At 37.0% G+C, this 15,711-nt stretch overlaps 1 protein-coding gene across 1 annotated transcript; it reads left to right on the top strand.

The window, feature by feature from the left end:
* Positions 1-207: 207 nt before the first annotated feature.
* Positions 208-15,005, top strand: LOC111055544 (membrane-bound transcription factor site-2 protease-like). The gene is made up of 6 exons (XM_039433148.1): positions 208-549; positions 5,458-5,742; positions 7,249-7,352; positions 9,321-9,561; positions 12,109-12,289; positions 13,569-15,005. Exons 1-6 carry the CDS (start codon positions 472-474, stop codon positions 14,174-14,176), a joined length of 1,497 nt encoding a protein of 498 aa, XP_039289082.1. The 5' UTR covers positions 208-471; the 3' UTR covers positions 14,177-15,005.
* The last annotated feature ends 706 nt before the right edge of the window (positions 15,006-15,711 follow it).

Raw genomic sequence — 15,711 nt, forward strand, 5'->3', positions numbered from 1 at the left:
CAAGTTGATGATATTTAGAAGGCAATGAAATCTTCTTGAAATTTTTTAAAATTTACGAAATATTCAACAGACTTGAAAAAATAAATCAATTTTTCCAAGAAATCTGCAGTGTTCTTCTTTTGTTGAATCTAATTATTCATGATTTTTTGTTTTATTTTTTTATTTACTTACTGAACAGCTGAGTCGTGACTGAGTCCATTCCAAATATTTAGTTACTTTTATGAGGTTAGGTTATGCGTAGAGTCAAACGTCAATGTCAATACGGGAATTATTATTGTAAATTCAATAATATTCTATAAATAATATACCGGTAATGGTTTATTGAATTTCAAATAAGTATCAGACAAATAGTTTCTCAAGTTTATTATGACAACACTTTTGATAAATAATATCAATGAGCGCATTTTTCGTAAGTTTGGCCGGCGGATTTTAAAATTTATCAACTGAATAATTGGGATAAATTTCTGTGTTATGGATGGATTGTATTTGCCATTGTTTGCATTCGTAATCTTCCACTGCAGTTTGTACCTTTTTGATACAATATTCAAGGTAATATTTTATGAACAATCGTATCTCATATTCTATGTTAAGTAGTAAATTTATTGCCTCTACTTACTCTTGTAGTCTTCGCCAGCAGCCAGGGCTGCGGAATTGTATTTTTATCTTTTTTTTGTTTCATCTTCCCTCACTCTATCCTTTTTTTTAAGGGTAACATGTTTACTGTTTCTGTTGATTTAATTGATTTGCAGTGCAGTTGCTGTTGTTAGAAATCTAACATCAAACATTCAAATGTTTGTAATGTAAATTTTATTTATAATTTAAGAAAAATTGATATTTTACTGAAGTCCACGTTATATATACAGATGACCGAGTTTCTTGAACACAGCTGCTTGAAGACATGCAGCATGGGTTTAGATAGGGAGATCCACCTCATTAAAATTTAATAAATAAATCGGCTGTTGTTAGTATTTTGGAAAAGATTAATGATGGTTTTGAAGATCAGGGATCAATTGACCTTTTTCTATGTGACCTTGTTACTTACTTGTTACTTGTATTTGTCCTCCTGACAGTCTGAAAGCTGGGGAGTCGTCATTATTTTTCACGGCAGGTGATTTCCTCCATGAGCATGTCGTATATGTTGAAATGTATGCTCTTCAACATACTCTGATACTGCATAGTAGGGTCGGGCCAATAGGTATGACTTCAGGCCTCTGGCAAATGCTGCCTCGTCATCCATATCCTTCAAGTCACGCGGCAGTAAATTGAAAAAGTATGATCCTGCATATGTTGGTGAGCAGCTGTATTTCTTCAGTCTATGTTGTGGCAAGTCAAGATTCTTGTTGTTTCGAAGGTCATAGCAGTGTTTTTCCTGTCTTGTGGTAAAGCCTTTCCTCTTAACCAGATTTATTGTTTCGAGCAGGTACAATGAGACTACTGTGAGTATTTTACTCTCCACAAATAATGGTTTACAGTGCTCCATCATGTTTTTCTCCAATATCGTCCTCAAGGCCCACTTTTGTATTCTCAGGACTCTGTCAAGGTGTGTCTGGGATGCCGATCCCCAGACAACAATACCGTACCTCAAATGTGAGGCAAAGAGTGAGTGGTATGCTATGAATGATGTACTTTTCTCTGATATGTTTCTGATTCTTCGTATAACATACACGGCAGATGCTAACCTCTTGCATAACAGCTCTATATGTTTTCTCCATGTTAAGTGACAGTCAATTGTTATCCATAGGAATCTTGTACAGTCTATCATCATTGAGTCATCATTTGTTTGTCTCTCATCCGGGTTGTTTTTGATTGGAGTGAATCTGATGTGGACTGTCTTCTTCATATTAATGGTCAACTTCAGTCTATTGCATGTATCTGTGGCCTCTTCCAGTGCTGTCTCGACAATTTTGTGTGGGTCTTGAAGCTTCTGCGATGGTATCAAGATAGTGGTATCATCGGCAAACAATATGCAGCTGTTTCTGTTGTCAATTTTCTTGGGAAAGTCATTGATGTAGACAAGGAACAGCAGTGGCCCAAGGATGGATCCCTGGGGCACACCCTGGGACACTGCTCTGAGTGAGGATTTATAGTTTATAAGAGCAGTTTTCTTGTGCTGCACTATTTCCACATACTGCTTTCTGTTGGTGAGGTAGTCCTCTATCCACTCCAATGCTCTTCCCTCTATTTTCAATTCTCTCAATTTCAGAGTTAGGATGTTCCAGTCTAGTGTGTCGAAGGCCTTTTGAAGATCTATAACAGTCCCATAACAGTATTTTTCTCCTCCCAAAGTTGGTTTATATTGTCACACAATTCAGATATTGCAGTTGTAGTGCCTAGACGTTTTCTAAATCCATGCTGTTGTGCTGTTATGAGTTTGTTGCTCTCCAGATGCAGGATAAGCTGGTCATATACTGCTCGTTCGATAATTTTTGAGGTTATAGGTAGGTTTGCTATGGGCCTATAGTTCTTGTGATCCATTTTATCTCCTCCTTTGAATTTTGGAAAAATCTTAGAGATCTTGAGAGCCTGTGGGAATACAGCTTGCTTCAGGGAAGAATTTACTATTTCCAGTAGAGGCTTTGTTAGTTCTTCTTTACAACTTTTGAATATTTTTCCAGTGATGTCATCATGCCCAGCAGAGTTGTTCGATTTTAGTTTGTCTATGAGATGGTGGAGTTGTGCTGTATTTATCATCCGAAATTCACTCAATGCCTTGATGCCTGTCAGCTTGGCTATACGTCTTAGAGGAGGGTCAAATCCTGTTGTTGTTGACCTATCAAAGACATCCGACTGTGTGTCTCACGATATCTTGTTCAGGAAGTTGGGCAAATACGGGTTTCAAGGCAAAGCATTGGGAATGGTCGCTGATTACCTCAGACAGCAGGTTGTATCCATAATTTGTGCCACACACCATCATGTGGGCATGTGTACCTTAGGTACCACAAGGAGTACCACAAGGCTCGGTGCTTGGACCATTGTTATTCTTGGTAGTGATTAATTATCTGCGCCTGAACAACTCCAGTCTGCTTTTTGCCAGACAAGGCAAGGGACTTCTAAGGGACCAAGAGCTGGTTCTGCGCAAATAAGCTGAAGTTGAATGAGAGCAAAACTCAGGAGATAATGTGTATTTTGGCTAGATCAGCAGATGTTAGTGCTGCTCCTGTCTCTGTTTGGATTCAGCGAGGACACTGAATTGTCTTGGGTGTCTCACATTGTTGGAGTTTGCAAAAAGCTGTCACGAGTAATCTATTAACATCGTAAAATGAGAGGACTTCTGAATGCTCAATGACTGCTGATGCTGTTTCGAGCAATGTTCAACTGTCACCTCTAGTATGGAATATTGGTATGGGGACATTCGGCTCATGCAAAGGATATTCTCCTACTCCAAAAATATCACTTCATGTGATGACATTAAGTTTGATGCTCATTTCCAGCCCGTATTTCAACGGTTGGGCATTTATAGTGTATAAGGACTGTACATATTAACATCTCTACTTCATGTCAGACAAGTTAACGCTTCCAAGAAGAGAGGAATTGCACACTCATGACACTCGAGAAAGGATCAACTTGGATGTGCCAAAACGTCGTTTGTCTAGGGTCAAAGATTGTTCTTCAGTGCTGGCAATCAGGATGCTCAACTGCCTGCCACACTCAGTGAGAAGGCGCTCACCTACTCCATTCAGGAACACCATATCAAGGTGGCTCATTGGGAGGGTGCTTCTATAGTTTGGCAGATTTTCTTATGATGACTTTGCTGGTCTGACGCAGCCATCTAGGTGGATTGAGTTTTTAAATTTTTGTCACGATCTATCCGGGGAAGCCTGGTCTTCGATCGTGATATTGGATATTTGGGAAGGCAGGCAAGAAAGATGGGAAAACATCGTTGCCGATTCTCTGTTTTACCACTGCCTTCTATAGAGGATAACTGATACCGGTATATCTGTAATAGGCCAAAGTAAGCTTAATAGATTATATTTTATTGCTCTAGAAAATATATTTTTTATTATAATATAAAGGCTATTGTATTCTTGAATTTGATGATATGATATTTTATTGGTCAAGAAATTATATTAGGTTATTCAATTATTAAATAATTAATTTTCATAATTAAGAATAAATATTATGTTAAATATTTTTCTCTATTTTTTAAAAACGATTTGGCTACGTTGGGGAGCTAGAAAAGAATAGAACTATATGCTTTGTCGAATGGTAGACAAGGATAGCATCTCGATTCCCCGGTCACTGACTGCGGAGAACACGTAAGTAAGGCCCGTATGAAGATACTCGGTTTAAACGGAGAAATGTCAGCTGTTCGTTTAAACCCCATATGAAACTCATTATGATTAATGGAACCATATCTGCAAGTAAACGTGGCTTAGCGTCAAACGTAGATGGTGCTGTTATGACCCCAAGTCTCCAATGTTAATCGGGTACTGCCTATGTCTATGTAATCCTAGTACATTCATTAGCAAAAAACTGTATGAACAGTAAAATAGTATGTCTTCTGTAACAGATGCTCTATTCATCGTGAATGTTGTGATGATGATCAACTGATAGTCCTGGCAATGAATGCTCAAAAAAGAGTATAGAGGGAAATGTTTGGAAGACAATTTTTGACCCCGCAGTTCTGTTTAGGGTAATTAGAAGATAAACATATCAAAGTCCCCACCCCTACCCCCTGTGCTAAGGGGGTGGGGAGGTTTAAAGGTACCATTTTTTGTTTCTCGCATAAAACTAAAAAATTATGTATCTTGAGGACTTAACTGTCATATAACAAATTAAAGCTTATATAATTTCCCACAATAATCCATTCTACAACTTTTTTTATCTCCTCTAGTTTTCGAGATATCCGCTCTTGAAGGTGTGACATTTTTGAAAAACAGGTTTGTCATCAATTTTTTTCTATTTTTGCTCTTATAACTTTTCAAAAATCGACGGGAAAAATTCATACTGATTATGAGCTTATAAGGCATTAAAATCTCATCAATTTGATTTATAATTTCACGCTTTTACGAATTTCCCCACACCTTTTGCAACAGCTTTAGTGTTGAGTGTGATCTCAATTTTTGCAACAATAGACCAATTGACAAAGGAATTTGGAGGGAATGTTTTGAACAAAATTTTTGACTTTGCACCTTTGTTGAGATTAGTTAAGAGGTTAACATATCAAAAGTCCCCATTCCTAACTCATATGCTAAGGGGATGATGGTGGTTTAAAAGTTGAATTTTTCAGCTTTTTGCTTCCACACTCATATCTTAAGAATAATGCGTTGAATCGACATAACTAACTATTTCAAAATGAAGCTTGAAAAATTCTCTACACGTTTTGCTCAGTGGAAGTTTGTGAAATTCCCAACAGTTCCCGAGATATTCGCTCTTAAAGATGTGTAATTGTTAAAAGAACAGGTTTTTATCCATTGTTTTGCAGATTATTGTATAGTTTTGAATATTGTTTTGCAGAGCTGTCTTTTCCTGCCATACCTGCACCTGTTGAAGAACACCGGACTGGTGATCCAGCCGTTCCGCCTGGTGTGGTTCACGACCGCCTTCAACCGGCTGATCCAGAAATGGGGCTCGGTGCGGCCCCGCCTGCTCACGGCCTGGTTCACAGTGGGCACATGGACCGCCATGGCCCTCCTGCCCTATGCCGTGTGGCTGCTGCTGCATTCTGTCTTCCAGCTCACCAAGCAGGCCATACGAGATGACGGTTCACCGTCTTCAGATAGTGTCATTCTTCAGCCCGTGGTAAGCTCACACACTATTCATTGTATTCAATATTTTCAATCAGTATTATCATAGAGAAAAGATAGCTCAAGAAGATATCCCGTGGTATAGGGCGTTCATGTTCCAAATTTCACTGTTAACTCAAGCCGATAATCCTATAGTCTGGTCCACGTTATAATGGCAGTGTTTAATTGGCAATGGTATTGCTATCCTTGTCTATCATTCAACAAATCGGATAGCGCTACCTCTTTCTCGATTTGCTCTGTTGCCAAATCGTCTTCTAAAAATGTAGAATTAATAATTAATTAACAAAATATTTAATCTTGATCATGAAAATTTATTATGAAATTATTGAAAAATATAATTTCTTGCTTAATTAAATATAATTGGTTATTTTAAACGAGAATAAACAGTTACATCAATAAACCTGTATCAGCTACCGCCTATAGAAGGCATTGATAAGACAGAGGATTGGCAACGTTGTTCTGCTATCTTTTTTTCACTCCCATTATAACGTGGACCTCACTATAGTAGTTGTTTTTGGTGACGCTCGTAGACTCTCATACTGTGCCGTTCTTACACTCTCACCCCAACATAAACGGAAATGATAGACAGTAGACGACAGTAATTTGCTTGAGTTAACAGAGAATCGGTTTTAAATTTGGAACATAAACTACCTATAACATGGGATATATATTCTTTTCTCAATGGTAATATCAAATAATGTTTGTCTCTAACCATTTTGGCCTAGTTTCACAAAGCCTGTTAAATTTAAACTGTGATTAAATTCCACGATAGCTAATCATAGAACCTTTCTGTTCAAAAACACATTTTCCAATTGGTTCTCTTGGCATTTAATCATTATTGAAATTCAACAGGCTTTTGTGGAACCGGGCCTTGGGTCCGCCGCAAAGTAGACCTCCGCTAATTCACGAAAAGCAACCCACGCCGATGGATGTTTTGTAAACCATTGCTATAGAATTATTAATAATCAATCATCTGACAAATGGATTATTCATTGCATGTATTTTTATCATTACACAGATAACTGGAGGAACATCCAACGGCGTTGGTTGCTTTTCGTGGATTAGCGTGGGTCTTTTTTGCGGTGGGCCTGAATCAAGCAAGAGTACTTGTTAATAATTCTTGAAGCAATGTGATGATAATATTATGATATGAGACTCAATGACAAGACAATTTGCTGACTTCTTCAACAGGTGTTTTTGAAAATTCTTACATTTTTCACTAACGTTGCACACATACATTACAAGTCTGATTTTAATGAGTGTTGAGATAGAGGGATGATACAATGAATGCCCAGATGAAATGTAAATAGAGCTCATAAATGGGACAGTGATAGCATGAAAATTGCAAATTCCAACCAACTGGTAGTTGGTTTTCTATATTTCTAATATTTGATCTGTAATACGTTTTTACTCTTTATGCAATAATGCTAAGACTATTTCTCTTATTTATTTACTTACTTGTCTCTCTACTTATCTCAATACTATTTCTATCCATTTTTAGGTACCTGGTGTAAATCTTCCAATCACTGATCTGGGTTATTACATGATAACTCTGTTATTCTCCACCGTCATACATGAAATGGGGCATGCTATTGCTGCAGTAAGGTGAGTTTTTCTTTTTCCATCCGAGTTGAGATTAGTATTGTGATATTTTCATATAATCAATGAAAAATATTTCATTTTCATTTTCTTTTTGAAAAAAACTAACGTAAATGTTGAACAAAGTGGTTTGATAATCTTCAAATTTATTTATTTATACATTGATGGATACAATAATATACAATAGATACAATACAAGTTGGTTCATTAATTTTAATATATTACAATATTTTATCAATGGATTATTTCAATCGTGTTGCATCCCACTATAGAGTCTATGTGTCGGGATGCATTTATCTAAATTCAGTTCAATTATCATAATTTATTCAACACACGCACCACAGTCAAATCATAACCATTAACTAGATATTGAAAATATTGAAAGTAAGTGACTGTCAATGTGAATAATTCACCGAAGAATAACAAAAAGCTCATTAATGTCAACATGAGGATGATCCATCAACCACAAATGTAATTTAGATTTGAAAGATTGTTTGCATTTTTAACCTCGACGAGCAGACTATTGGAAAATTCAGGACCCAAAACAAATGAAGGTCTTTTGAAAGAGACTGCAATATGATCTGGATAGAAGTATAAACCTCTTAAGCAACATCCGCACCTTGTTTGCCACTTTGTCTAAAGAGTATAGAAAGAACTTTGAATCCTATTATATTAAACGAGCAATTTCTGTATATCAGTTTATATTTTTATATCTGGTTATTTAGGTTGAACGGATCTCGAAAACGGCTCTAACGATTTTCACGAAATTTGGAACATAGTAGGTTTATGATATAAAAATTCGATTGCACTAGGTCTCATCCTTGGGAAAACTCGCTGAACGACATTAAAAAGATAATTCATCCTTGGCTGAAACAGCTGAGACTTTTGTCGTCTGTGGATAATAAAAAGTGAGCGAGTGATTCTGTAGAAAATCAAAATATCGCATCCCCGAAATTCATAAGCTGACGTATAGCCAGCTGTAAAATATAAACACGATCATTCAAGAGAATTGTGTTCTGTTTATCAATAAATAAAAATAACGAGCGAAGCTCGGTGCCCCGATATTACATATAAATGACGCATAGGGGCAATACTGGAAAGGAGATAAGAGTGAGCACGTCTACTTTCACCACAGATAACCCGAATAAAAGCCTTCTGCGATTGGCTTAAAATGTGATAAATATGTGGAAGTCCAACAAGAAATATCATAACTCTTCCTCGACTGTACAAATGCAAATTACATGTCCCGAATAATAATTCTCTTTGGGAAAACATTCCTGATATAATGAAACCGTGGGTCTCTTGTGCGTTCCAACAGATGTTGTTGTCAAGTAGAATTTGTCATCTAGCTTGGCTTAGGTGATGATTTTTAAATCAAAAGAGACAATAAATAGATGCATTTCATCAGCTGTGAGTAGGTTACACCATGTGACCCACGAACTTTTGGCATCAGTTATATATAAGAAATAATAAATTGAATAAGAATGTTTTATGAAGGGGGGGGGAACTTGATGTCTCATATCTCAAGAACCAGACGTCGTAGGGTACTCAAAGTGGGGTGGAAATTTCCGATCTCATCCTCCTGAACACAATGTACCATATGGCACAGTTTTCCAAACACATTTTCAAATAAGTTTTTTGCAAATGTAGACTATTTGTAAATTGTATTAATTTGAATTTGTAATGCATAAATGTATTATAATTATAATCATTAGGCTATAAACCTTGATAAAAAAACCAAGATCATGAAAACTCTTTCCTCTTTCACCTTTCTTAGTTCCATGTTAGAGGCCGGAAAGGGTACTCTTTCCGGCCTTAGACGGAAAGAAACCTGTTCTGACGTCAGACGAGAGTAGTCTGCAAACAATGTCTTTCAGATCTATGTAGGGACTGGAAAACAGCTGCTTTCTGTGCAGTGTGGCGAAAATGAATAAATGAGTGAGTTGTTTGGTAAATTCAAATTCAATGTTTTAGAGAGGACGCGCACATAGCGGGCGTGGGCGCTATGCTGGTGTTGGTGGTGCCAGTGGCTTACGTGTCCATAGAGCAGCTGGAGACTCTGTCACCGGTGAAGCAGCTGCGCATCCTGTGTGCCGGCATCTGGCACAATGTGGTGCTCATCATCGCCGCCTCTCTCGCCCTCTTCCTGCTGCCCTGGGTCGTCTATCCGCTATACGACCACGGCACGGGTGTGCAGGTCCAGTCTTTAGACAAGGCAAGTCACACAACTCGATTACCTGACATTAGTTTCAGTTTATTTGCAGAGAAAGTTACACAACACGATTGTCTGCCTTTAATTTCAGTTTATTTCCAGTTCAGTTTAGTTCAATACGAGCCTATTTTGACCATTTCGTGAGAAGCTGAAAAAAAGTGGGAATTTGAGCCGTATAATCAGTCGAATCTCACGACCTAAAGGGCCAATACACACAAGTCGGCACGAAAGGAAAGGAATCATGTCAAGCTCACCAATTGGCTGATTGTGTTGGCGTATCGAGTGAACTTCCTGTCCAGCCAATTGGAGAGCCGATTGGATGTCCTGTCTTGCCGTCTGAAAATACGCCTCCTGTGGCTTGACCCAAAAGGTTATATTCAATCATGTTTTAAATGTGAATGGGGGGGGGTTTGTTTTTTGCTTTTAAAAGGCAGTATACTGGTATTATTTGGAATATATTATAAATATCATTTAAATATATGATACTTTATCCACTGGACCTTCTGAAAACAACAGCGACTTGACGAACTGAGATATTGACTGAGACCCTCTCAAACAGCTGATTCGTGATCAATTGAAATCCGTGATGGAATGAATGTCACCCATAAGTGACGTTTTCTCCCGAACCGATTTCTTGCTGACATGACACGGAGAATGTTCTCAGCCGATTGATTCAATCAGCTGACAATGGCCAATCAGCGCCATTCTGGGTGTCGAGTCGGAGAAAAATCGGTACCTATGTGAAAAAAATAAATATTATTCAGTTGGTGCTTTAAATTTTATCAATCGATGGGGGTTTTATCTGGTTTGTGCGTGCGTGTCAGGTGATTCTGTATGCCAATGTTGAAATAGTAATCCACATAAATTTAGATGAAAATTTCATGTCTTGTGCATGTTGGAGCAAGACAGCATTCCAAGGGCCGTTTGCACAGTCAAAGCTTAAACTGAATTCATTCAGCTAGTGGCTTAAACTCAAAATGTAACACATTATAACAAACGAGACTTGATACGGATTTAATCCAGTTTAAAATGAAATTTAGTTTAAACTGACACTGTGCAAACGGCCCTAAGAGGTGTTCATCTGATTGTATATCACCACAGTCGCAGTGCGGGACGTTAATCTGCATCCAGGTTGTGCAGTTTTCTCTTGTGCAAGCACATTCAGCTCTGAGCACTACCTCCGTAAACAAAGCCGTAGTGCATTCGTGTGACGTCAGCACAGGTAGGGCTCCTAGACCAATTAAAATTCGTTGATTTCAGCTGATCTATATCAGCTAGTGTTTTTATTGGTGTAGGAGCCCTACCTGTGCTGACGTCACACGAATGCACTAAGGCTTTGTTTACGGAGGTAGTGCTCTGAGGCGGTTCAGGCTCTTCCACTTGCCATATAGCAGCTCTGTTCCTATTGGCAGTTGCTCCTGGACATTCATGCCAGTGACATGTGTACTTTCATGCCACAGCTGTATCCTTTCCTGGGCGGCGGAAGAGTCCAGCACTTTTGTTTTATCGTTGTAAAACGTGATTAACAAACTTTAATAAATTTTACAAAATTATACATGACCATAGATTTGCATTTACTCTATAAGCTGAATACAAAAAAGATGCTACTAATCATACAGCTTCCTATCCTTTCAAATATCTGTGGCTTGGTGCAAAAACTACAAATGTCAATTTTTTTCGAAAATGAGTTTAATACATAATTAATATCGATTATTTTCAGTTCCAGAAGTGCCAATGACCTATCTCAAAGAAAAAAAAAGTTATAAAATTTATACTACCAATGTCATGATTTAGTTATCCCACTCTCAGAGTGCAAAAACTACCAATGAAGATATATGTTTTTAGATTGTCATTCATACTCCGTGCCAGAACTACCAATGTCGACTTCTGCACTTCTAGCACTCGCATTTCCGTATCGAAATGCAGTAGTTCAATCAATCAATCAATTTATTTAGCCTGGCGATACAGTAGTACATAAGGCTACGTCACAAAATATTTTATAAAATTACGATACATAATAAAATCATAATTAGGTCAAAATACATAATAAAAAATCCTTAAAATGAGTAAAGACAACAATATCAATTAATAGCATTCAATAGTTCACCCATAATAGGGCTACGTTATAATTAACTATTTCATGTAATAGTTTACATTAATAATTTATTCTACCTACCACTGTCCTGAATTCCTCTAAAGAGTAGAATGGATTTTCTATGAGCCATTTTCTTAAATGTCTGAGGAATACAGGAAGGGAAGGGTACGGAAGGAGGCTGGTAAAGGTTGAAAAATTTTATCCCCACTATTGGAAAACTTGAAAGAGATTTGCTGAGTCTGCACCTGCTGAGGTGAACTTTCAAGATGATTTGTGAGAAAGTTGATATTTTGACATTGGTAGTTCTTGTACCAAGCCACAGATATCAATGTTAAGTTGTCTTGCACAGTTCACATAAATCTAGAATTCAGATCTAGACAGTACCCATGGCAATTCTCTAGTTCTTCTAGATGGCCATGACACTAATAATAGCAAGTTTTTGTTTTGAAATGCAGGGTTCGCCAGTGACAGGCCCTACTGGACTGTTGGTCGGGGACAGAATAATCCAACTGAACCAATGCCAGGTGACAAATGTGCATGACTGGCTCAGCTGTCTTGTGACATCGTTCAGAGAGCCTTCGCCAGGCTTTTGTATATCGGCTGAGTTCATCAAGGAGCATGATGAATCCATCCCAGGTTAGTTATGTGTGTTGTTCATTAATCAGAATTTGAACTGTAAACATTTATTATATTTCAATTGAGAATTAACAATTCCCCAGTCAATAGACTATGGCGAAGAATAAACTAAGACTGCAAATGTATTGTTCTTCCGAAAACTCGGATGTGAACTAAATCAATTATGAAAAATTAAATAACAAGACAATCATTAAATAATTACCACAATAGTTCTTATTGTCACCTGAGATCTTATTTGGATACATCATCAATTGTGTTGAAAACACAACAGAAAACGTTTTCAGTTACACTTTTGCTAATAGTCATGCTCACAAGCTCATATAAGCTTAAGGTTGTTGATGATGATGTAAGAACCGCTTCAAGTTTAATTACCGGGAAATGATTTTCAAACTCAAATAAAATTTAGGATTCTCAAGTAATCACCCGTGCAACGGGAGTAGCAGGTGCATAAGTGCACTTATTTGAACGAAAACTCATCCCCTGCTTCCTCAACCTTGTTTCTTTTCTATAGAGATGTCCACGTTATAATGGCAGTGGAGAAAGATAGAAGAACAGCGTTTCCGATTATATGTTATGCCACTGCCTTCTGTAGAGGACAGCTGATACTGGCATATCTGATGTAATAATAATTAACTGTTAATTCTTTTTCAAAATGATCACTTATATTTTATTCGTCAAGAAATTTTTGAAATTTTGAATTTTTTTTTAAATTTTATTAAAAATTATCACTTATATTTTATTCGTCAAAAAATTTTTGAAATTTTTAATTTTTTTAAATTTTATTAAAAATGATCACTTATATTTTATTCGTTAAGAAAATATATTTCTCAATGATTGAATGATGAAATTTAATACAATCAATCAACTCATATATTTTACAAACGGAACATTATATAAAATCAGGAAGAAAATTTATAATTTGAAGGTCAAATTAGAATCATAAAATATCTTGTCAATTAATTGTATTTCTACATTGTTGAAATATTATCTAGCAACGTTGAAGAGCTAGGAGAGGATAGTGCTTTGTTGAATGATAGACAAGGATAGTTTTGGGAACAGAATAGTTTTGGGCTATGCCTGTTGTTCTATCCCGATCATTTGCATATGATTTGTAATTATATCAACAAATAAATAAATAAATAGTAATCCTTGGACCTCACTATAGTTATTGTAATATTACTAATTCAAATTATTTTCAAACACAATTCAATATCACAATACTAAAACTAGATGAACATGACAAAATTTAGATTACATCAATGGGAATATGTATTTGCAGCGAAACACATGTCAAGCGGTGCAGTGGAGTGCTGTGCTAGCAACAACCCACGCCACCTGTGCTTTGAGTACCTGGAGAGCGAGTCAGAGCCTCTGCAGCTGCCGCAGCACTCGTGCCTCAACGCACGCACTGTGGTCGAGGCAGCACAGCAGCTGTGCCACAAGCCTGCCTCAAGCGAAGCTAACCCAGAATGTGGCTTCAACTACCACTGCTTTCGACCGTCGCTCGAAAACAACACGAAACTGGTGCTGCTGAAACGAGCCAACGGGCGAGAGGTTTTGTTCCTCGGCCACCCGTCCGACATCTACCACACAGTGCACGTTACCGATTTCATCAGTGTCTACTCAATATTTCCGTCCATACTGCCCGAAATGTTCGCGCAACTGTGTCGCTTTTTGATCATGTTTTCGGCCGGGTTCGCAGTGATCAACGTGATACCTTGTTTTGCGTTCGATGGACAAAACATCACTCGAGCTTTGATGGACCTGCTGCTGTCAAAGACTGTGAGCCATGCCAGTGTGAGACATGCCATCGCACTGTGCATTACCATAGCGGGCACTTTTCTTGTCGGACTCTATTTGACGCTAGCCGTGTGGATTATGTTGTGACCTGAGTGCCAGCTGGATCAAGTGCTTTGCCAAGGCTGGTAGATTACACGATCTCGAGTTGAAAAAACATAATATAAATCGGTTTCAAATATGTTTGATCATAGCTATCATTATGGAATGTAACGTAGATGTCTGGCTATATCGAATACTTTGTCAATGGTGGTAGATTACACGATCTATGAGCTCAGAATTTCCAAAAAAAACCTTGTGAAATATGTTTGATTGTGGGTACCATTGTGACATACATGTATTTAAGTGAGGTATAGTATGTATATTACAGTATAGTATTTGGATAAGTGATACTGTTTTTTTGTGATTGTAAGGGTAACACTATGTTAATGTATTTGGCCCAGTTGCACATAAGCCTGTTAAATTTTAATCGTTATTAAATTTCACGAGAACCAATCAGAGAAGGTTTTTCTGAGCTTGGTTCTCGTAGCATTCAATCGGGATAAAAGTTAACAGACTTTTGTGCAACCGGGTGTTAGAGTTATAGACTGAGAAGAGCCTGCTATTAAAATAGAATTCATTATGTAAATTAAAATGATAAAATCAAATGAAGTTACTACATCCGGACACATACGTCGCGAAATTCTAATATAAGTTTTATTCATGAAGGAATATCAGACCTTATAATCTAAAAAACTTGATTTGAAAAATGTTGCCATAGAGACGTTCTGGTTATTTATTAATACTGCATAGACAATTTCTGTTGTAAAATATATCCAATATTATCGATAAAAGAATTAACTGTATAGTAAAATTAATATTAATGGTAAAATCTTGTGAGGAGGCTGTGTGAATTTTATTATTAAAATAGTGACTCTTATTTATTCTTATATTATTGTATATTCTGATAACTTCTCTTTTGACCTAGTCTAGATCATAGCTGAACTACTTTTAATCTTGTTCTAAAATTTGATTCAGCTTTGAATTACCTATAAACGTTTTTAGAGATAAATTATTCAAAAAATTAAAAATATCGTCTGACCTAGCTGGCTGGCTTAGTGATTGTTTCGGAGTTCTTCAGATTGTTTCTGAAAAACTTTAGGGCTGGTTGTTCTGGCTGTTTTCGGCTTGACCAAAATGGCTTGAGAAAAATATCTGGGGTTGAAATCGGGGCACCGAATTGTAGTAAGATTCACCTCAAACTGTCAGCATTGTTCAAATGAAAAGCTTTGATGCTTCAAAAGGAAGAATGCTGACAGAGTGAATCTCACTACATCAATGAACCTTCTCATCTTCAACTTTTAATTATCAAATAATTGCACAAAGTTATGATGTCATTAGGAGACGAAGTTTCTATTCTTATGCACCCAGCTAATTGAAACATCATTATAGCTCACACATAAAACTCCTGATTCAACAATTGTGCTATAAATTAGAGATAGATGATTATAATAGAATTTGATGTTCCGATAATCTCACCTCTTCATATAGTTACATGGATATATCTTGGAAATATTTACTAGTTGAGTTTTGTAAAATTATAGTAGAAACAGTTGCCAATTGACTTTTGTGAATATTTTAGATGA

The sequence above is a fragment of the Nilaparvata lugens genome, chromosome 7 (assembly GCF_014356525.2).
Source record: "Nilaparvata lugens isolate BPH chromosome 7, ASM1435652v1, whole genome shotgun sequence".
NCBI lineage: Eukaryota > Metazoa > Arthropoda > Insecta > Hemiptera > Delphacidae > Nilaparvata > Nilaparvata lugens.

What these genes read in the sequence shown, in the direction of transcription:
- LOC111055544 (XM_039433148.1), top strand. Translation starts at nt 472, where the DNA reads ATGGATGGATTGTATTTGCCATTGTTTGCATTCGTAATCTTCCACTGC. An exon ending in AGGTCCAGTCTTTAGACAAG is followed by an intron (nt 9,562 to 12,108) that starts GCAAGTCACACA and finishes TTTGAAATGCAG; the next exon opens with GGTTCGCCAGTGACAGGCCC. An exon ending in GCATGATGAATCCATCCCAG is followed by an intron (nt 12,290 to 13,568) that starts GTTAGTTATGTG and finishes ATGTATTTGCAG; the next exon opens with CGAAACACATGTCAAGCGGT.